This window comes from Scomber japonicus, chromosome 8, assembly GCF_027409825.1.
Source record: "Scomber japonicus isolate fScoJap1 chromosome 8, fScoJap1.pri, whole genome shotgun sequence".
Classification (NCBI taxonomy): Eukaryota; Metazoa; Chordata; class Actinopteri; order Scombriformes; family Scombridae; genus Scomber; species Scomber japonicus.
In genome coordinates, this window is record NC_070585.1 from 8,776,745 (window position 1) to 8,799,272 (window position 22,528).

Below are 22,528 nucleotides of genomic sequence, written 5' to 3' on the forward strand. Positions count from 1 at the left end.
ACATTCACAAGTTTTATACATTATTCAGATGTTTTGATGAGGTGAAAACAAGAATGACACTGACAGAAACACTGGGAACCTAACTGTGTTTGACATCCTTTGTTTTTCAGCTCCAGCTGAAGCAAGCCATCAAAATAGGCTCTCCTCCATCCCTGATGTGTGTGAAGAAGGCAGAGGATGCTGGAACCATGTCAGAGGATGATGGTCTACCCTGCAGTCCACCTGAATACACAACGCATCACACAGTCCAGGTAACACACATACAGTACTGAATAATGTCCGAGACCACCTGAGCACACACACTTTACTTATGTTAGTATTTCTTTTTTCTCCATCTGTGTCTTTCAGAATCAGGCTCAGAGAAACAGCTCCATCAGTCTGGAGGTAACAGACAGCGATGAGGACCAGGTAATTATACACATTTAAAGCTCAATGCGGGGGTAGAAAATATGAAAAACAAGCTGGCAGACACCCAGCTCTGACATATTATCTAAATTACGTATCCTATTAAAGGTGCCCTGAGTTTTTGACCGCTAGTACATTTTGTTTGTATCTGGTGTACAAGCGTAAGAGGAGAAGCAGGTGGCAACACACTCCAGCCATTTCACGCTATTTCACAGATTTACAGTTTGTGGCAGCAACGTGCCAAGAAAAGTAGCAGGGAAGAAGACAACTGTTAGTCAGTGAGCTAACATGGAGAAAAGCAGTGCAAGATTATATCAAGCTATTTTTTTAAAATACATCTTCATTTCTTCTATGATGGTGTGAATTAATTCACAGTGTTTGTAAGGCCTCAAGGATACACACCAATGCATTTGGGTTAGAAACACTGAATATAAACACAACCTTCTTTGATTACAAGAATACTCCACAGGGTAGTTTAAAAATAGTTTTCGCTAACATGTTAGCAACAATTGCCTTCATATCCAGCATTCAACAAGCAACATGATCATTCATTTGGAGGCCGTCTGTCCAATATTCACTGTCCTTTTAGCTCTTTAGCATTTAAATATTCCACCTTTTTCACCAACTAGTTGCTAACTACAACTGTCTGCTCATAAAACCAAAACAATGAGCGAAAGGGTTCTAAAAAACCCTGAAAAAGTGATTATTGAAGCTTTAAATTTAAAAGTTAAAGTATTAACATTTGACATTTTGACATGGTTTGTCTTCTACTCCAAGAAAAAGTCACGTACCAAACTAGCTCTCCTGCATTAGACACAGCACAAATTTAATATGTGGTACAATTGACTTATTTACAGACAATGTAACTGGCACAGTACTTCTGACCTCCAAAAAGTGATTATAAAATCAGTAGCATCACGTAGTGTGTGATGTTCGTGGATCCCCCGTCGCCAGCCAAACAGCCAAGTCGGGATATGGGATTTAGGAAGGCCGAGAGCAACCTTCAGGCTGTGTGTGTGAGTGTGGAGCTTTGTGTTATTGTGGCATTTTCTCCTCATGTGACTACGATGGTAAAAACATCTCATGATTCAATCTAATCACTGAAACACTACTCTTGGTTCTAAATAAAAGCCCCCTTCTTGCTGATTGACCTCCTTTTCTATTCTCCCCCCCTCTCTCCACCTCTCTTAATGCCTATTCTTTCTTACTGTCTGTTTCCCTCCGTATCCTCTGATTGTCGGCCTCCTGACCTACTGTAGGAGTGTTTGTTGTTCGGCCCATATGTTCCCTAACAAGCCTGTCAGTTAAAACAATTGACTGAAATAACTACTTTTCAGACAGTGCCAATTCGTGATAAGACAGTTGTCTTAAAAACCAGAGCTATCCATTTAGCTTCGCTGGATATAATGTGGGCTAAACGCAAAGTCAGCAAAGTATGACAAATGAGCTTTTAATGATAGTGCAGTTTTAGCAATTTTAGCCGCTTTTGGCCAGTCACTTTCCCACTGAAAAGAACCACAAGTGGCCGGCTACAAAGAAATGCACACATAAACCTGAAAATATCCATTTTTTAAGTGCATTCCACACACAGGAACGCAATCAAGTAGGACGGCAGAGACTTACTGTATCAAACACAGTGGAAGTGGCACTTTCTGGAGCTTTTCCATTCACTGACAACTGAGGACAGACTTCATGGAGACACTTAATGTTTTCTTCTTTTCTTTTCCATTTTAATGCCTAGATTTTATCTCAGCACTAGTACAGTAGTTTTGAGCTCGACAATGCGTCAATGAGCATAGAAACACTGTGGATACTTGTGTCTGGCTCAGTTTGTCTTCATATTTACCATAAATAAAAAAGAGTACTGGCTTTATCATTTATCTACATGTACTTTAGATCTTGGCTCTTCAGTGTGAGGCTTTGAGAATTAACATTTCAACTCTGGGTTTTCTCCACAAAAGATATTTATCAGGTTGTATTAACAATGGATTGTAGTGACAAGCCCACCTTGAGTCATCGCCCATCCCTGCAGGTCCTCTCAACTCTTTAGAGCTTTTTAGCGTCTTTCAGCTGAATGTTTTGGTTTGGACTGCTCTGGTTCTCACTCCCTTTTAACCTTGTTATGAGGCACATCAGCCTCTGTTTAGCTCAATGTACACTCACCCATCATCACATAACAAACAGGGTTAGTAGTAATAAGTAAGTGGAGCATTTAGCAGATAAAAAGCCAGATATTTCCATCAGAAACTGGTGGAAAGCAAAACGGAATGTGAATGTGGTTTCACTTTTACCCGGTAGCTGGAAAACATGATGATAAATGAATACTAATGTAACTCTAAAAAGTTAACAGGTGCAACTTTGAAAGGTGATGATATGTTAATGTCGTGTTTTCAGCCAGTTGTGCTGCCCCCCCCCCCCCCCCCCCCACTAGCAACCAACATTAGTTTGTCTTCATTTCTTCTCGTGGGAATGAAACTTGTGTTTTCTTTCGGGATATTTTGGTGACGTTTTTTTATTACTATGTCTGGACAAGAATAGTGTAATTTGAAGACCCCTGAACTCAGGAGATCTTCAACTCTGGGCTATATAGTAAATTCACAAACACAAATGCATACATGTGCTTTGTGTGTCATGCTTAAAGATGAACCTCGGGCTGTGTGTGTGTGTGTGTGTGTGTGTGTGTGTTGGTGGGTGTGGTCATAACCAACTCTCCAAGCTGCTCTTCAAACCTTAAATGGAAGTCTGCTGCTTGACCTCTCCTTCCTCTTTATGTGACTTTCTCTCATTCCTTGTCTCTGTTTTACTGTCTCTTTTTTTCTCTCTCTCTGGACAGTAGTGTACATGTTATTCCACTGACCTACTGTGTGCGTGCGTGCATGCGTGTGTGCTCAGTGCTCAGTGTGCATTCCAATGGTTTCTCTGGTAGTCAGTTTGTCTGCTTGTTACAGCATGTACACACACACACACACACACACACACACACACACACACACACACACACACACAGTCCCAAAAACATAAATAAATAAAATCTAGATGTCAACAAACAAGAACTCAGATCATATTCCCTTAATTGTTACATGAAGTTACAGTCCAAGTGTGACATGAACGAATGCACGTTTTAAAGGGTCAGTTCACCCAAATCACAAGAACATTTTGTATATAGCCATTGAAATAGTTTTGGTTTTACTTGTACATGTTTATTTATTTTAATTAGAGACTTCTGCCACCAATCCCAAAGAGGAGTAGCTCAAGCTGTCAAAAAGTAAGATTTGAAAAACTAAAGATCAGCAGATTAGCATACCATTCTATAAATGAAGTCCTGCTTACAGCTATATTTTGGTAGAATATAGTTCCCAAACAGATAACTTTAGTCTCATAAAACTGTCCCAGTCCATGATTAGGTTAACCTAGGTGTGTATTGCAGTATATGTGAATAAAAGTGACTCTTAGTTTTTAATGGAAGGGTGAATGAGATGACCTCTCTGTGATATTTTGCTGAAAAAAGTCAAAGTGTGAATTAGTCCCGCTAAGTAAGACACTTCTCCTGTGATGACAGAGTAAGTGTTGGTCTTGCAGATAAGGACAGCTAATATTTATACAGCTGGACTCCGTCTCCGTCTGTTTTTTCCCTCTTTCGTTCACTCAGTTTCTGTCGGTTTCCTTATCTGCTGCATTCATCGTTTAAAGTGAAAATCCACCTTTTCGTCATCATCAACAGACTTTATTCTTTCCAGCCTCTGTGTCGTGCTGTTTAGTTTCTCAAAGCTTGGAGCAAGACGGTGAGCGATGACTCAAGTCTGTGACGCGAGCAGCTCTGTCTGGAGCTTATCCACTGGGAAACAATGGGAGACAGAGTTTGTGGATATACTGGCATGTGGATACAATTTCCCCTGGACATGAGTGGACAAATCCCAGTGTTTGTCAGTGGACCTCCTCCAGAGGTGTCTCCACATGGCATCACTGATTTGGGTGCAGGGCATCAGTTGTATTCACAATACATGAAGAATGTTTACACTCTTAAGTTATTTGTGTTACTTTTTTGTTGAATCCTCTGTCTCTGTGTCTTCCCAGCTGTCCTGCACTGCCTCCAGCAGAGCAGTGAGCCCCCTGGTGGTGATTCCAGGGGACTTCAGTCAACCAGCCAGTCCCTTCGGATGTCTGGATAACTCTGCCGCCAAACACAAGATGGGCCTGAGACACAAAGCCTGCAACAAGAGGAAACCTGTAAATGTAAGACATGTACAAAATAGGCACACACACACCTACAACCCACATTTATGCCTTAATACATTCAAAAAGCCTTTTCTTCAATTTATATTCCCCCCAAGTTACTGCTGCAAATGATACTGTTGGTATTTGACACGTCCTGTCATTGCTGTATTAGTAATAACAGGTTAATTTCCCCACAGAAGTCACAACATTTTCATTCAAATGTAAAGCTTTTGTAGAGTTAGAAACACTAAGGTCACAAGGATTTGATATGCTACTGTATGAAAGAAATGCCCCTGCTTTTACAACTGCTGGTGGAAAGTCCATTACTGATATGTGCAAAGTAGACTGTAACAACATTGAAAAGGTGCAGCAAATTAAAATAAATGAGCTGTTTGGGTTTACCACTAAAAGGCATCAATCTCCAGAAAAACTAATATTTACCTTCAGCTGTTGACAGAAGTCTGAAGTGCTGTCGGCAATCTCAAATACTCACTCCATCATCTTCAAATATAGAAAATATAGAAAATTTTCAGATCTAATTTCATTAAATGGCTTATTTAACCTAGTTCCATGTGCATAAAAAATAGATCTAAAGTGAAATTTGCTATTGATTATGACAAAATTATTTCATTAAAAAAACAACAACATGAAAGTAGCATGTGGGCATGACAGTGGCACATTTGGAAGTATGTATCACTGACTCAAGCATTCAAAATATTTGTGTACTCCTACACATGTACTGTGTGTAATTCCTAACATCAATGATATTATCTATATATTGAAATATTCCTAAAGTAACTTGATAATATTTTTTATGAGCATTATATTTGTAACTTTACCCAACTCTGCATTAGTGTCAATGTATGTTATATGTAATAGTGAGTTGAACAAAGGAATAATAAACAATATTTTTCTGGTATATGACACAACAAGTATTGCTGGGACTGTCCAGAGTCTCCAGATGATGGGGAAGAGATCTGTCACATTTGATATGGCAGCAGGAATAATCATATCACACCCACATCAGGATTTACATACCCAGCCAGGAACAAACAGGAAAGCAAACACTTCTGTGCCATTGTAACTGTTACCAACAGTTTACCAAAGTGAAAGCAGAGGTCAAAATGTGATCACACTGATGTCACTGCTAATGTCTTTTGTCCGTGCAGAGGCTGGGGATCAAAGCAGAGGAAGACCCTGTGGTGAAGGAGATTCTGAACACCTCCTTCCCAGACTCTCCAGAGGAGAAAGAAGAACAGGACAAGGAAGGTTAGACTGCTCTTTGGTTTCTTTTTTACACACTTTTAAACTGTGACTCTGCATTCTCCAACTATAATCTCTGACATCTGTTTCTGTCTGTGATCCAGATGCAGGTGAGGATGAGCTAAAACTGAAGGTGGAGAGGGAAGAAGAAGACGAAGAAGAGGAGAAAGAGCAACCACAGCATTCCAAAGAAACCGTGTTGAGAGATAAGGAGGAGTGGGAGGAGGGAGAGGATGAGTCGGAAGCTGAACAGGATGTTTCTCAGGGCCTGGACGCTTCCTTTCCCCCTGAGCAGTGTCTCTCAGAGGAGGAAGCTGCAGACGCCCAGCCCTCCTCCAAGCGTGCCTCCTCTTTGGAGAGCCCCAGGTGATTAGACATCATTTCCTCCTTGTTTTCTTCTTCTCACAATCTGATCTCTTTAAATGTTCTCCTTTTTATCAATCTGACCCCTTGATTTCTGCTTCTAGAGCCACACCAGAGCCCCCTGCTGACCACAGAGAGTACCTGCTGGACACTCTGGATGTTGAAACAGAGGAGAAAAGGAATGATGAGAACCCAACACTGGGTGGAGAAGAAGAAGTTGATGAACCTGGGGAGGAGGGGGGCTCCTTCTTACAGGAGGTGCTGAGCTCCTTGAAGACACCACTTCCATCTTCCTCATTAGGCGCGGAGACCGAAGCTGTCCTGGAGATCGAAGAGGAGGAGGAGGAAAAAGGAGAAGCCGACATAGAAGAAGGAGAAGAGGTGAAGGAAAAGGATGCAGAGGAGGAAGAGCCTGTCAGTTATCAGGCGACTCCCTCTGGCTCGCTCCTGTTGAGCCAGACCGCCAATGAAGAAGAGGAGGAAGCTGCCACTCTGAGTGTTAGCGCTCCTCCCTGTCAAGATTTTGAAGAAGAGGATAAAGATCAGGAAAAAGTGGAGGAAGATGAAGTAGAAGAACTAGAGGTGGAGCAGTTCAGTCAACACAGTGTATGTAATCCTGAGTCATTTTATAATATCACTACTTATAAATCCACAACTTTCTCAATAATCATCAAGTGTACATCCATAGTAACAGTGAAAACAGGATCTTACTTTTCGTGATCCCAAATTAACCAAAATATGAACAGATATAAGCTCAAGGGCTCAATGTGTAGCTAGATTACTGGCTCAGTTTCAGTGTCCCCACCTGCTAGCTTCCTGTTGTTGAGCAAAACCAAATTAACACACAGGAAGTCCCCGTCATGACATCATAAGATAAACAACCACATGGAGCTGGTTAAATTCAAAGGAAGATCTCTTTTCATCTCTTTCCATATTGTGTTTTTGTTTTTCATCTGTCATTGCCATTTAAATGTCGCAGCACTGTTTATTGTGGGTTATTTCCAGAAGCAAAGTGCGCAGAGTTGCAGACTTATTAGGAAAAGTGCAGAAAGGGTTTAAAAAGACCAGAGAGCCCTTGACAGTCAGAGCGAACAAAACCTGTGAATATATTTAATAAATAAACAAAAAACAAAGATTCAAAGAGTTAACAAGTAGTACAATTATCTGTATTTTCTAACCTCCACTATGTATTTTGTATAGAAGACAATGTCAGTTAATCATCACTCATTTTTCGTCCAGCAGGAGGACGAAGGACAGAAAGAGGAGGCTGAGGAAGTCCAACCTCGGGATGAAAACGACTTGCTTCAAAGAAAAACAGACCTACAGGTGGAGGAGGAAGAAGAGGACCAGAGTGAAGGAGAGGAGGAAGCAATAGAGCTAGAGAAGGAGCCAAAGGTGGAGGAGGAGGGGTGGGAGAAGAAAGAAGAGGATGATGTGGAGGTGGAGGTGAAGACGGAAAAGGAGAGGGTCGAAGAGGCGGAGGAGGCAGAAGAAGAAGAAGAAGAAGAAGAAGAAGAAGAGAGTGACGACGCAGAAGAGGCAGTGGAGATTTTTCCTGATGCAGCAAGTGGAGAGGTTCACAGTGTCGCTTCAGCGCAGGAGGCAGATGAAGGTGTAGATGTTGCTGTTGGAGATGAAACTGTCTGCATCGCACAATGCACAAATGATAATGATGATATCCCAGCAGATCAGGCTGATCAGGAGTCTGCCACCGTGCATGAGAGCCAAACAGCCTCCAACCAAAACTCTGAAGATGAAATGAGTGATGGAGAAGAGGGAATGGAGGAGGGCGTAGAGATCGAGCACAAGGAACCAAAATCAGACCAAGAGGAAGACATGGAAGCAAACCAAGCTGATGTCGAACCAGATCTGGAGAAGGAAAGTGTAGAAGTATCCATCTTCAAGCAAAAAGATCAAACAGAAGTGAGCCAATCAGCCACTGAAGAAGTTTCCTCGAAGCCTACATCTTTGTGTCTTCAGGAGTCAAATTTTGAAGCTCAGTCAGAGGACAGTAAGACCAGCCCTGCCACCACCACCATCCACATAAACCTGTACTCTCCCAGCTCAGAGAAAGGTACATTTTCCTTTAAGCAGTCCCCAACTGCTGCTGATCCTGAAATCTCAGAGTCACCTTCTGATGCTGGAGAAGCAACAGAGCAAATCACAGCCCCCACAGATGAAGAATCAGCTGACAAAGTGGAGGAAGAAGAAAAAGAAGAACAGCAAGGAAAGCAGTCCTCTAAAGAAGACGCTACACCTCATGTGTCAGCAGAGGAAACGGAAGAAAGGTCCAGCGGTTCAGATCAAAGCAAAGTCCGCTTCACCATCAACTCCGCCTGGCAGAGATCACTCTCTATCGAAGACAGCGGGACCCCTCCTTTGACCCCATCCGCCTGCGTCTCCTCTTCTTCGTCCATCGCCGCAGGATCAGAAGGTGTTGATGTGGCGTCTACAGCCAAGAAAGACCCTCAAGCGGATGCAGAGCCAGAGAGTTCAGCTAAGCCTGAATTGGTGTTGAGTCCTAGTAGAGCGAGGAATGCAGGAATCACCATTGCCAAACCGCAGAGCAATGCATCACAGACCCCCGCCAAACCCCCGGCCCCAGCTGCCACAACCACAGAAGGTGAGGAATCATGACCCGAGCTTTTATTGTGACTTGTTGTCTGTGTCTAGGCCTGTTTCATAGTTCCTGAGCTTTGATTTTACACATATTTTTCAGTCTGACTCACATTATCCACACACAGAGTAGTAGTCTAATCTGAGTCACATGAGGTAAACAGACTGACTTCAACTAGAGTTAAACCACATCTTTTCTTCACCCTATCACCTACAGAGAACCCTGTGGTACTGGAAGGAAACCCCGACAATCCGTTTGGAGTGCGGCTTAGGAAAACTGTCGCTCTGCACCGCTTCAGCTCTGAGGAAGAAAACTCAGAGGTGATAAAGCCAACTCTGTTCCCATTGGTTGTGTGAATGTTTCCTGTTTTACAGTATTTTCACACTGTAAGAAAAAGCTATACTCATAATGAACAAATCTGAGGTTCTCTTACCTTTTGGAATAGAAATGAAACTAATTGCAGCTGCTGTTACCACCTAAGCTCTATTGACTGTTTTAGTGTCTTTAAGCTCATTGTTTTAGTTCTAGGGTATGTGACTTTACTGTTTTGGTTCATTTAGTTGTTTCCAGACACAGCAAGCAGCTGTATTCCATATAAGAAGCTCTAAAAATCACCTCTGCACTGAGGAGCTGGTTAGAGCTAAAGTAGAGTTAAGATTGGATGTGTAAATGTGTTTAGAGTCTGCTGCCTCCATGTGGCTAAAACATCAATAAATGCAGCTTTGAGGGACTTCAACTTTTGTATTTATCATCTCATTTACTTTCATTCAGCCTCCCATCGAGCCACCAGCTCAGCCAACCAGCTGTAAAGTTGAGTCAACGCAGCCAATCAGTGCTAAGCCCTCCATAAGTCAGCCTATCAGCAACAAGCCTGCGCTCCCTAAGAAACCAGAGGTACACGGAGAGAGTGGAGTGAAAACCAAGCGTGTCTCAGGTGTGTATACACATACTCTTATTCACATACTGATGCTGTTGGGTTAGGGGGGTTTGTTAGTAACTGTATGAGACTTACAGAGTTCTTGCTTTTTCCTGCTGTGTTGTTGATTCAGACCCACCTCCAGTTCGTGGTGTTACTGGTGGATCTAATTCTCCTAGCTGGATCACTGTGGCCAAACAGAAACAGAGGATCTATAAGGAAAACTCGCTGGAAGAGATTACTGTCAAGAAGGTAATCTGCGTGAGTGTGTGGTCATGAATGTCTTTGGTGTGGAAACAAATTTCCTACAAAGCTGTGAGGTGACATTGAATAATATATGTGACTTGGACTATAATGAAGTCTCCTCCAAAGGCAAGAACCACAACAAATTAGATGTTCACTTCCTGGTACATCAAAATACAGATATATAAATTAGTTGTGGTATTCTTGTAAATCAAACTTTTGCAAAATGTAAAAATGTATCAGAGGTGAAATGCATTTGGATGATTGTGTACCCTCACGTTTATTCACCTGTCTGTATATGTATACAGTGCATCAACACACATTTGCAACCACTTGTAATTCTATACAACAACAGGCTGTGTGAAGAATGTGTATTTTAATGGACCGTGCTGCTCTCTGTCATCAGGAGGAACAAGAGAGGAAGTCTTCGCTGCCAATGTACTTCAGCTCAGCTGCAAGCAGGGAACAGAGCCACAAAACTTCTGAATCCACTGGCAAAGGTCAGAAAGCATGCACGCACACACATACGCGGTCATTGTAAATTGCAAAAGAACGCTTTGGGCTTTTTTCATTTTCATTTTCAAACATTTAATTAAACTTGATTTTGTTTCTTCACTTGATTTAAACAAATACATAAAACACCTTAATTTCAGTATTTTTAATAGTGAGCCCCCCTGCCTCCCATTTGTTGTGCCAACCTGTTGCTTTGAAGATCATTTTTAGCAATGTACTGCTGCCCTCGTGTGGACAAAATGCTGCTACTGCAACTGACCTAACAACATTAACCTCAAACTGTAGGTTCTCTCATATAGTTGATGTTTACATTAGTGACACATGACAACGTACTCAAACTGGCATGAGTAGTTGTAAAAAAGACAACTGTGAGTTATTTTATTTGATGAGAACGATGGTAAAGGTAATGAAACAAAAATTTTGTTATGGAAAAGAAAATAGAGAAATAAAACAAACCAACTATTCTAGACTACAGATAGCAATATCAGTAAATAGTGTTGTATATCATACTAGTGTTCCTCACTTTTATGTGTCATTAGTGTGATTGCTGTGCAGCTGCAATATTTGGCTCACCTGTAACTGCAAATTAATCTGCATAAATATGCATACTAATGAGATATTACTGCTTTTGGTATGCATCTCCTCCTCCAGTTTCAATGCTACCTAGATGAATGATAAGTAAAAGCATGATTCATTCTTTGTAGTTTTGTTTTATTGAGACATTTACAGAGAATTAATCATGATTGTTTTTTTAAATTAAATCCCATATACATTGTACTCATATTTCATCCACTGTATACAGTACAACTTCCCCCACATATTTCAAAATGCCCAGTATTGCACAGTGATTAACAGCATATGTCTCACGTATATATCTCATTATCATGATGTGCAGTTTATAATATATATATATAATATAGGTATTATAGGTTTACCCCATATCTATGTCTTATGTATACACAGTAAACACTAAATTCTTCTCTTCTTTTGTTTGTTTGACACAGTCTGTTTGTATGTTTTTTAATTTTTTTCCTCTAGTGAGTTCGTTGGAGACCAGTAAGTCTTCAGTGTCTGTAGAAAAGGAGACCAGGAGGGCTCTCTCCCCTCCGACTCCAGTGCCACCCCAACCTCCAAAATCCCAGTCGCTACCCTGTCCTGTCCCTCCAAAACCTCAGCCTCCCCCTGCCTCTGCCAAACCTACACCCCAGCCTACCCCAGCCCAACGATCCCTTTCCCCCCCTACTCCAGTTCCTGTTCCCCAAAAGCCTCTGTCTTGCACAAGCCCACCATTACTCTCCAAACCTGCCCCCTCATCCAAGCCAGTGCAGGCCCAGAGCACAACAGTCACGTCGCCTCCTTTCTCATCGAGAACCGCCTCACCACAGTCTGGCTCGAAAGCTCCAGCACTTTCTGGCCAGACACCGTCCACCCAGCGAAGCCTCCCTTCCTCAGATTCGCCACAGGACGAGCCGCCATGGATGGCCCTGGCCAAGAAGAAGGCCAAAGCTTGGAGCGAGATGCCTCAGATAGTCCAGTGATGGGCGCAAAGTGGTGAGGAATGTCTAGTGAGGAAGGTCAGTGTACACACTGTATATACTCTAGGGAGGTCAGTGTATACACTGGCCCAATGTGGCTCAAAAAGGCCCAATGGGGTCAGATCTGAAAGGAGATTGGAGTGATGCCCAAGTGGGCCAAGACTCTGGATGGACCAGAATGCATTTGCACACAAAGAGATGTTGTTTTTTTTTGTTGTTTTCTTACTTCCTGGTTTCTATTCTGGCTTGAGGCTTCCGATTGGTACAAACTCACCAATCAGACAGCCAAAGTCAGGCTCAGTTTAACCCCCTCCTCCTTTTTACATCCTCATTTTGAACCGTTTGTCATGTTTTCTAATCGGCAGGTCAAGACCCATAAAAATTAATGACTTACTTGAAGTTGGATTCAAACATTTCTACAATTTTAGTATATAATAAGGTGCCTGAATGAGAGACAGGTTAAGTAACACACTTAATATCACTTAACATTTCACAAAGGAAAAAGAAGCAGATGCTATTTCATAAAGAAGATACTTTATTTACATTAAATTGGTTAAGGATGAGGATAAAAAGGCAAAGTAAATCTTGAGGTTAGAGATGCATTGTTTTGTCTTAAGAATGAGTGTCTGTCTGTCAGTCTCAGTGTGTATGTGTGTTTATTTTATGGCAGTGATGCACGCTCACAATTTGAGGAATGTGGACGATATTGTCTCTCAGGAGAGTAAAATGGGACAACATCCAAGTTAAGCTGAAGAGAAATGTGCTGGAGTTCAGGTGCAAATTTGCTGATCCACATTTACTCAAACTGCTGTCTGTGTATCAAGTTCTTTAGACAAATATATTTCTTGTTACATGAACCGCAGACACTAAACTAATGATGTTCAACATGTTTGTGAGTGCAGAGTGTGTCGAACATCTTTCAGGTTGTCGTTGTAAATTATATTTTTAATTTTCTTTCGATATTTTGCATAAATAACAGATTATCTGTCAGCATCCTACAGAAATCTATGATCTCCAAACTATCATCACACTGACTTAAGTCTCTTTTTTTAAATGTTTTTTTTTTACCGCATCATCATGTTTGCAGCTTGATCCAGGTTGTTATGATTGATTTTTACAACAACCAAACATGTAAATGAGACAGAAATCGATATACAGCTATAGTAATCAGTCATCAGGAGATTGGTTTGCTGCAGGATGCAAAGCGTCACTAAAGGAAAAGCGAGTTTCACAGTTGAAAGTTGACTTTGTATCAAATAAATCTTATCTATCACACAGTAACTATATATGTTTTATGCATTTGTTTTATTTTGTATTGCCTTTTGAGAATTTGTCTTGTACATAAAATGTGCAGTAAATAACAAATGAAATCACTTGTCCAGTGTTTTTATTTCTCGACTCTCGGTATGTCCATGCAGTTTAAGATTTTTAGTTTAGTTTAGTTTATTTCAGTCTTTAAACTCAAATACACACGAATAAACAAGGTACATTATCATTTATAATAATTGGCTGTATGTATATAATGCACATATAATAATACAGAGTTTAGCAGAGGAATTATGAAACCATCATTTTCATTTATAGTACATAAAACAACAAGCCGAAGATGAAACCTTGAGCATACATTTTCTTCTATAAAGCATTTTATTAATTATTTCAATTTAATTGATTTTTTTTCAACCCAGATATTTTGCCACCAGAAAGTTTTTTATTACTTTCAAAGCAATATCAGTTTTTCTCTTTGTTTTTTTTGTTTTGTTTTTATTGGCCTTTTGGGAGCATCTCTGGCCTGATTAGCTGTGAATTTCTTTGCCCCCTGAAAGAACAGAAAACTGCATAGTGACATCACAACACATGGCTTTTTTTCCTAGAAGAATAGTTGGATTTTTAAAAAAATATTATTATTATTTAATGAAATGTGATCCAAACAAAATCAGTGGTAGAGAAGCCTGTTTGAAGGGCAGCAGGGGAAGCTCAGAGGCTGTCCCCTGGATAGAGGGTCTGCAATTCATTCCCAGACACAGCCTAATGAGTCACAGAAGACATTATACAACGGTTTTCATTATACAACTGTTATACAACCGTTTTCATTGGCCCCCAATGATGAGTCAAATCTGTGTGTCCCTTTAAGCAAAATACTAAATACCTAAGTGCTTAATCAAAGACCAACAGTACATGTGTGAAATGCAAATGAAAGGTTGAACTGGAATGAGACGCCCCAGAAATCTGAAACCAGCTCCTCCATCTACACTCCACATCAATGAATTAGCTTGTTGTATTTAAGTGGAGCAACAGTTTCTCACAGCTCTACCCCTCATATATCAAAGAAATAGGTCAACATTTTAGGGCATGGACTTTGTTATCTTGTGGAGATTTAGGTAAGAAGCTTGATACTGCTCTTGTGTCTGGGCATTGACTGTGGAACTGGAAGTTGATGAACTGATCTTGGAATGAAAACAGGAAGTAGCAGGAAACAGTTAGCCTGGCTTAGGAAAGAGTTTAGAAAGAATACGTCGTACAGCACCTCTAAAGATGGTTAATTAAGACATATCTCTTTTGTTTTAATCCAAACAAAAACTGAAGAGAAGCAGGAGCTGCTTGTAGTTTTACTGCAACTAAACTATTTCTGAGCTAGCCAATCACTGTTCCTCGTCTACAGCTTCATATTTAATGGAGTGGTGTTGATTTTCTTCTTCATCTAACTCTTAGCAAGAAAGTCAATAAACATATTTCCGAAAACCATTCTGTCAAACACACATATTACACTTAAATCATTATGCCTCACCTTTTTTTTTTAACTAAAAGCTACATTAGCATAAGGCTATGGTTTCATGTGGGATGGAAAATAAAACCATATTGATCTTAAAGCTGAAACATTTTCAGACTTTTTGACCAATTTTCAATTTTGGATATCTGATATAACTTATCAACAATCAGTTCTGTTAGAATACATTCCTGCGCTCTCGCTAATATTTTTTTTATAATGCAATATATGATGCTTACTTAATGAAAAATGTATGCCAATCATATATGTTTAATCATGGTGATGGCTCTAATCAGATTATGTACTTCCTTATGGGGGTTCAAAAGTAGTTTTAATTCATCATAGTCATGTATTTATTTATTTATTGTCAGTTTTGAGCCTCCATACATCTCTGAAAATAATAAGAACTTCCCATCAGCAAACACTGACACTTACAGTCCTCTTATGATCCATTCCTGTACTCTTGCTAAAGCTTCTTTTATAATGCAATATATGATGCTAACTTATTAAAAATGTATGCCAGTCACAGATATTTAATTATGGGGATGGCTCTAATCAGATTATTAACTTCTTTATGAGGGTTCAAATGTAATTTTAATTCATATTAGTCATTTATTTATTATTTAATTTATATATTTATTATATATTTTTGTCACTCTTGGGGCCCCATACTCTTCTGACACCTACAGGCCTGTTATAATACATTCCTGCACATGTATTTTTGTGTGTGACTTTCTGCCTGTGTGGGCCAGAATTTAAGCAAAATGTTTGCTTGCATGCACCGTTGTGTGTGTACAGCGTAAGTGAATGTTTATGTATCTATGATTGATGGCCTACAGTTTGTGTGTGTGTGTTTGTGTGTGTGTGTGTGTGCACATGTGTGTGTGTGTGCACGTACAGGAAGCTGTAATCAGTGAGAGGGCTGCTTGAACTCCCCAGATGTCTTTTCTGGGTGAGTTAGGTAACGTTGCTGTTGCCCTACTTCTGATACACACAATATCGCACACACACACACACATGCTGCTCCAAAGTGGACCAGCCAAGATGTACGATGTGCATGTGCCCGTGCCAAGTATCCATAGCGATGACTGCTGGGCGCTGACCTTCTCATTTACAGGTTATATAACCAACCAACTTGGCAAGAATCACAGAGGTGAGGAGAAGAGAGGAGGGGGGGGGGGTGTGGGGGGGTGTATTAATGTTGACTTATAAGGCACTTCAATAAGTAAGTGATCACATAAACTTATGAAAGACTTTTACTAATACTAAATCTATCACAGCTCTGATGAATATGTGTTAAAGATTAAAGAGTAACAAGTTAATAGTCATGTGATATGTTGACTAATGATGATAAAACTGAGATAAGATGTTTACTGCACAGCTGATAGTAGATGAGCAGATAGGGAACACGTGAAGAGAGAGAGGGGATGACATGTCATATAATTCCTCTCAGCTACCAGGGTGCTCCCACTGTGTTTTGGGGACATGACACAAGATAACATCTTGTTCAGGCAGCAGGGAACAAGCTGGACTTCCTGAGCTTCTACATGAAACACAGCACGGGGCTCAGTAAGGCTGACCTAACCTCCCTGACCCCTGTGTACAAAGTGGAGTGATCCTGAGCTGGTGAGGTGTGACTCAATCAAACACAATCCCTGTTTCCAAGGACATCATATTTATCAATTAACACCACGAAGACAACAACGCCAGCGTGTTTAAACAGCGTGTCATCTCACTGCTGAGCTTTCTGTTTCTAATTAAGACAGATGACAAGTCCTGATTCAGTCTCCCCATTTTCTAATTAACGCCACGTTTCATCACACAGGTGAAACTAAAACTGATTGCCTGCCGCCGCATATTCTTAATGACTGACTGTGAAACATTGATGATATATGAAGTCATGACAGAATTAATTTCATGTTTTAATCTCATGTAAAGGCTGTAAACTTCATTTGTAAGAAGATATTGAGAAAAACACGCTCATATCGTGACTTCTGTTAGTTAACAGTTGCTCTTAATTGGAGCTGAAGGCTGATCTTGAAAACAGATGTTTTTATTAAGAAATTATGAGAAACGGAAACTTGGCACTTTTATAAAAGTGGAAGTGATGTGTCATTTTATTTTCACTAAAATATTTGAATGTGTTTCAGAAAGTCTCTTGCGAGCAGTAAACTACATACACAGTAGTTTGACACATTTCTACACACATATTGAGATGAATAATAGCTTATATGAGCAATATGATCGTTCATATGTGTTTATTTTCTTCAGAGGTGGTTGTTTGTATGTTAAACAGATTTATACAGATAGTTTATTGAAGCTGTTGGAATGACTTCAGATCATTTGTGCTGCTAATTAGCAGAAAATAATGAGCTGTAAGTGGAAATAACCTCAAGGATGAAACATGACTCTCAGGCTTCTCAGGAAAGAGATCACGATGTGATTTGTGCTCAAAAGTTCTTGTTTGTACCAGTAACCTGCTTATAATGTTCTAGTTTAGTAAGTCAGGGTGATCAGATATATATAATATATATTCTCACCTTATAGTCAAAGCAGTCATGTTACAAGCTTAATTATCACAATTAACACACACATTTGTGGGAAGCAATAAAACTATGTTACTACCTTCTAATGAGGCACTCTATCTACATCAGTTTTAAGTTATAACTAACAGCTTTATTAAAGTTTAATACAGCATTTACTAATGATTTATAGATCAACCAGACCTGGCAACATTTGAGTTGGCAGCTTGTCAAATTTCCTTTGTTTTCAGCTGCTTAATTCATCAGGAATACCCTCCGATTTCCAGTTTGATCCCTGACCATCTGGGGAAGAGGAAAACATCTGGAAAAGAGCAGAGCATCAAAAAGAGCTGAACATCTGCACCAAAATCCAAGTATTAACAACTTAAATAATGCACAATTGATGAATGTATAGCAAAGTGAAACCCTACTCATACATTACAAATATTTATAAATGACACCAAAACAAATGTTCAAAACCTGGTTGATAACTATGATCTTCAAAATATTCTATAACTGATGTATAAAGTGCTACTAAATGATGTATTAACCATTAATAAGTCACAACTTACCCTTCCTGAAGACTGCTTTATTAGAAACCCTTTTGTTTTATTATTACTGCTGTAAAAACTATAGACTGTGCACTTAAATCCACACTTTATGGAGAAATGTAGGATAAGATAATGCAGAGGGAGCAGTTTCTGTCTTCTTATCTGACAGGTTGGTGTCTGACTTATTTGCATATACACAACAGAGCCTAAAGACCTAAACATCTACAGTATGCAATACGCCGGTCTCATTAAAGTCTCTACGCCTCTATATTTAGAAGCACTGGGATCGGCGTAAGTAGGCCTTCAAAACCTCTGACAGTCCTTATGTGACTGCAGCAGCCCAACTTGCTAATCTGTAGAGTAATTATAGTGAAGAGCAACAAATACAGAGCCAGGCTAGACTGTCACATTTGCCCTCCATGTTTGTTTTCTCATGTTTTTTGCCTCTTTGTGTCAGTTTCTAACCCTCGCCGTCTGACCGACCTACATTTGCATTGCTTGCATAAACTGTCTGTCTTCCTGTCTGTCCAGCTTCCCCCCTCTCTTTCCCCTTCTCTCTCTGTCTGTCTTTCGCTCTCTCTCTCTCTCTCCCTCTCTCTCTCTCTCTCTCTCTCTCTCTCTCTCTCTCTCTCTCTCTCTCTCTCTCTCTCTCTCTGTATATTTCTGTCATTCAACTACACATTAACAGTCTGTGTATTTTTCCTGTGAGTGTGCAGCTTAAGCATATTGGATACATATGTACGTGTGTCACTTTCTCTGGTTTCGATGCCAAATTTTCAAAAGCTTGGACTCTCTTCATCCACATGCAGTATTTCTCTCACACATTCTCTCTTTCTGTACAAACAACTTGTTTCTTCTTCCAATGTCTTTTCTTGGCTTTTCACATATGTTTATTCTTACTTGTTTATCCCCTATACACACACACACACACACACACACACACACACACACACACACACACACACAAACAAGTCACCACCCTATTTTTTCTTCTGAGTAAAATGACTCACTATCCATTGGTGATTTTCTGACTTTTCTCCAGAGATTCCTTTAGAGGAATGTTTTCATGACCTAAATAGATTTTGGCTATAGTGCAAAGATACTGTACCAAACCATACAGTACATCTAGTTAATGGTGTTTCATTTAGCTTCCACTGACCAAATGTTGAAGAGTTATTCCCTTCCAGCTAACTGTTAGAGGAATGACATATTCTATAGGTGCCTTTGTTGACAGCTAAATATAAATGTGCCAGTGCTGCATTCATCTCACTTAACCTCATCAGCCTGAACTGTTACCCTGCTTCATTCATCTTCCATTGTTTATTAACCTTTTCAGTCTTCATTCATCACTGTTGAAATCCACTAATCTTTATTTTAAATTCAAGTGAGGATACAGTACAAATTACAACTACATTGGAGATGTCTATATAATGATGCACATTTGATAAATTACATTAGATGAAACCATTGAAAAAGCAGTTTCACTGAGGGGCTGAAACATGCTGATGTCATGACAGAGCACAGTAAGAATAACTAAAGTTACCAGAGTGAACATAAATGTGAAAACTGGCCAAGATTAAGGGAGGGAGAATTTAATGGAGCTGTAATGAGCAGTAAAAACAATAAAAACTTCAGCTGTCAAATTAAAGAAGTGAGAAAATAATATTAGTAATACAGATGAGAAGGTTGATTTGCTAAATCTGAACCTAATTCCAGCATATGGTTAATTTAGTTTAGCACTGAGATTGTTTTGTGTGTGGTTTAAATAGTTAAAACAGACTAGAGGCCAGATTCACTTCCTGTGAGGCACTGGGGCAAAAGTACATTGCTGGGCCCCAAATTGACCCCCGACTACATACGGCAGTGCTGAATTATTAGATGATCAATCATTAACTGACTGACAGAAATTAACTGGTGAAGTAATTTTTCAATGCAAAATTCCCAAAATTCACAGGTACCAGCTTTTCAGAAATTGATATTTACTTATTTTCTGGTTTTCCATTATAGTAAATTCAACATCGTTGAGTTTTTGACTCAGATGAAACAAGTATTCTGAATATGTTAATTTGGGCTTTTAGGGAATCATGATGGGCATTTTTCACTATTTTCTGACATTTTATACAGTGTATAATTTATTGATATTAAAGAAAATAATTGTCAGGCCAATTGATAATGAAAATTGGTTGCAGTCTTAAATAATTTGTAACTTGGTTTTAACAACAAAATTGTCACTGGAAAAGTTGATGAAGCTCACTTCACTCTCATTGTGTTATGAAAGTAATCTGATCACAATAAAGGATCTGATTCATCTAGTAAATTATTGATTCAAACTCAGTGATGTAAACAGTAATGTGAGCTGTTACTTCCTAAGAAGACCAGTCAACCCCGAAGAACACAAACAAAAGAGAAATCAGGCTCATGTCCAGTCCAGTGTGTCCTTTATCCCTCACAGGACAAAGAACACAAACCTTTTGGTTTATTAACAAGTTGGAGCTTCAGACTGTAGTGTTGCAAACAGAATGCATACTAAAGTTTTACTATCAAAAAGATATACAGAAAACATCAGAGAGATGTCAAGGCATACATTCATCTTGTGCGAATGCACCTGGACACATTTAGAGGCCATGGAGCTCTACAGGAGTTTAACAACCTTTGAAAGAAGCAGGCAATGTTGTAACTGTCAACTCGTGTATTTGAAAATGTGATGAGCGCTTGGTGTAGCCTGGATTCATATGTGAAGATATTTAGAGGCCAAACAGTCAGCTGAGCAAGACTGTTGCGTAAGAGTTGCCACTTCAAGTCCCAGAGCTGTAAGTGGAGAGATTTACACACAGCAGGAGAACAAGAAATTGTTTCTTTTAACAACTAGATAGTGTCCAGATGTGAATGTGTGAGTGTGACGCTCATTGTTTCTGCAAACACTCCGGTGCTTAGTCCAATCATTTAAACAGAAGCTTTAAGAGATTATACACTTTGTTTCCAAGCTGTTCCATTTGCCAGGGAGGATAAATCAAGCGCCCCTTCAAAGAGATCAACTATTTGGGACGAGTGTCAAATATATCACACAGAAACCACTGATTTTACAGCTTTGCAGTTTTAGTTGAAAAGTCACATAATCTCTCCAAAGTGTGAAATGTTGATTAATATGGTGCAATTGATGAGTTTAAAATGGGCACAAGTAACACAAAAATACATATTTGAGCACTGATGGGACACTGATGATATTAAGTATTTGTTTAGACTCAAATTCCACTTTCAACACAGACAAAACAACAATAACAGAGAAATAACAAAATTGGGAAGCATTATTTTTCTTTCTCTCTCCTTGTGGAAGTGCTCGAGGAGGATGCCAGAGGTAGTTACACTTCTTTAAAAGGTCAGTGGTTGAATCCTGAAAGGTCAAGATGTCAATGAGCTTACTGTTTTTGCATAGCTGGATGACAAAAAAGTCAAAAAGATCCAACTTCTATATTTGCATCATCGTCATTTTCACAGGACTACGCTTAACAAACTGGAAGCTTCGAAATCTTTACCGAGCACAAACCTGCAGCTCACAGGAAGTGTTTGTGGGTAATCACAGTTATTTGTGAGTTTGGAGTGCTACAGAATATCAAAATGATACCATCACGTTGAAAAAGCAGCTTAAAGGCATCCTGACCTTCAAGGATTCAGTACTTGTACAACAAGACAAATATCACTGTATTCATATTCCAACTGGGTCATAGCTTATTACCTGTTCTGTTTCCTAATTAACACCTTCTTGTCTGTAATCGTCTTTGTGTTAATCCAATATACTGAGACTCAGTAGCGTCAAAAATATTAATCCATTCTTATATATTTTAAAGAACAAAATGTGTAGCTATTGGAGTTGCTGTGATTTGATTGATTAAGAATCTCTCATATCTGTCTGTTAAATATATGAATATAGCCAGGAGCCAATTAGCCTAGCTTAGCATAAAAATGAAAATGTGCAAAAACATCTAGCATGACTCTGTAAGCACATACCAGCACATCAAAAGCTCACTAATTAATAAGTTCTTGTCTTTTTAGTTTAATCCGTATAAAAAATAAAAGGTTTAGAAGTTTTGGTTTTAAAGGTGGTTATTTACTGGACTAGTTCTTAGTCGGGTGCAGTGACTTCTTATGCTAAGCTAAGCTAATTGGCTATGGCTTCATATTTACTGTACAGACAGTGGTATCAATCTTTTCGTCTAATATGGGAATAAAATCAAGGTTGCAGTGGATGGCATGGATAGAGTTTCACTTTTGTGGTCAGAGTCTCAAACAAATGAATGATTATCTTAAGATGTTATTTAGGAAACCCCATATTATCTCACACTACATTAGTCGCCATTGCAGTTCATACATCAACATGAAAACAGAAGAAGTCCAACTTAAGGCACTAGAACTGCTGTCACAGATGAACAATAATGCACAGATATCAGTTTGAGCCAAAATGCATATTAGTGTCATGATTCAACTTTTGTTTCAATTCTTTCAAATTAAATTAAAAAAAACCCGCTGGCTTCTCTGTCACTTTAGTCATTGTTACATATAGTGAAAAAAAGTAGATTTTCCCTTTAACTCACCACATCTGTCACTGAATCTGAAATATTTTTTT

The 22,528-nt window shown here is 39.4% G+C and overlaps 1 protein-coding gene across 2 annotated transcripts in view; it reads left to right on the forward strand.

The window, feature by feature from the left end:
* zgc:66433 (uncharacterized protein LOC321250 homolog) overlaps window positions 1-13,432 on the forward strand; it is a 49,659-nt gene extending 36,227 nt beyond the window's left edge. Inside the window, exons 5-16 of one of the 2 annotated variants that reach the window (XM_053324024.1) lie at window positions 111-251; window positions 349-408; window positions 4,480-4,638; window positions 5,790-5,889; window positions 5,988-6,249; window positions 6,351-6,852; window positions 7,486-8,869; window positions 9,080-9,183; window positions 9,635-9,797; window positions 9,913-10,031; window positions 10,429-10,522; window positions 11,574-13,432. In XM_053324024.1, the coding sequence (XP_053179999.1) occupies window positions 111-251; window positions 349-408; window positions 4,480-4,638; window positions 5,790-5,889; window positions 5,988-6,249; window positions 6,351-6,852; window positions 7,486-8,869; window positions 9,080-9,183; window positions 9,635-9,797; window positions 9,913-10,031; window positions 10,429-10,522; window positions 11,574-12,073 (3,588 nt within the window). In that variant the 3' untranslated portion in view covers window positions 12,074-13,432. The remainder of the gene's footprint in view (window positions 1-110; window positions 252-348; window positions 409-4,479; window positions 4,639-5,789; window positions 5,890-5,987; window positions 6,250-6,350; window positions 6,853-7,485; window positions 8,870-9,079; window positions 9,184-9,634; window positions 9,798-9,912; window positions 10,032-10,428; window positions 10,523-11,573) is intronic. The other variant, XM_053324025.1, reaches the window with a different exon arrangement.
* The last annotated feature ends 9,096 nt before the right edge of the window (window positions 13,433-22,528 follow it).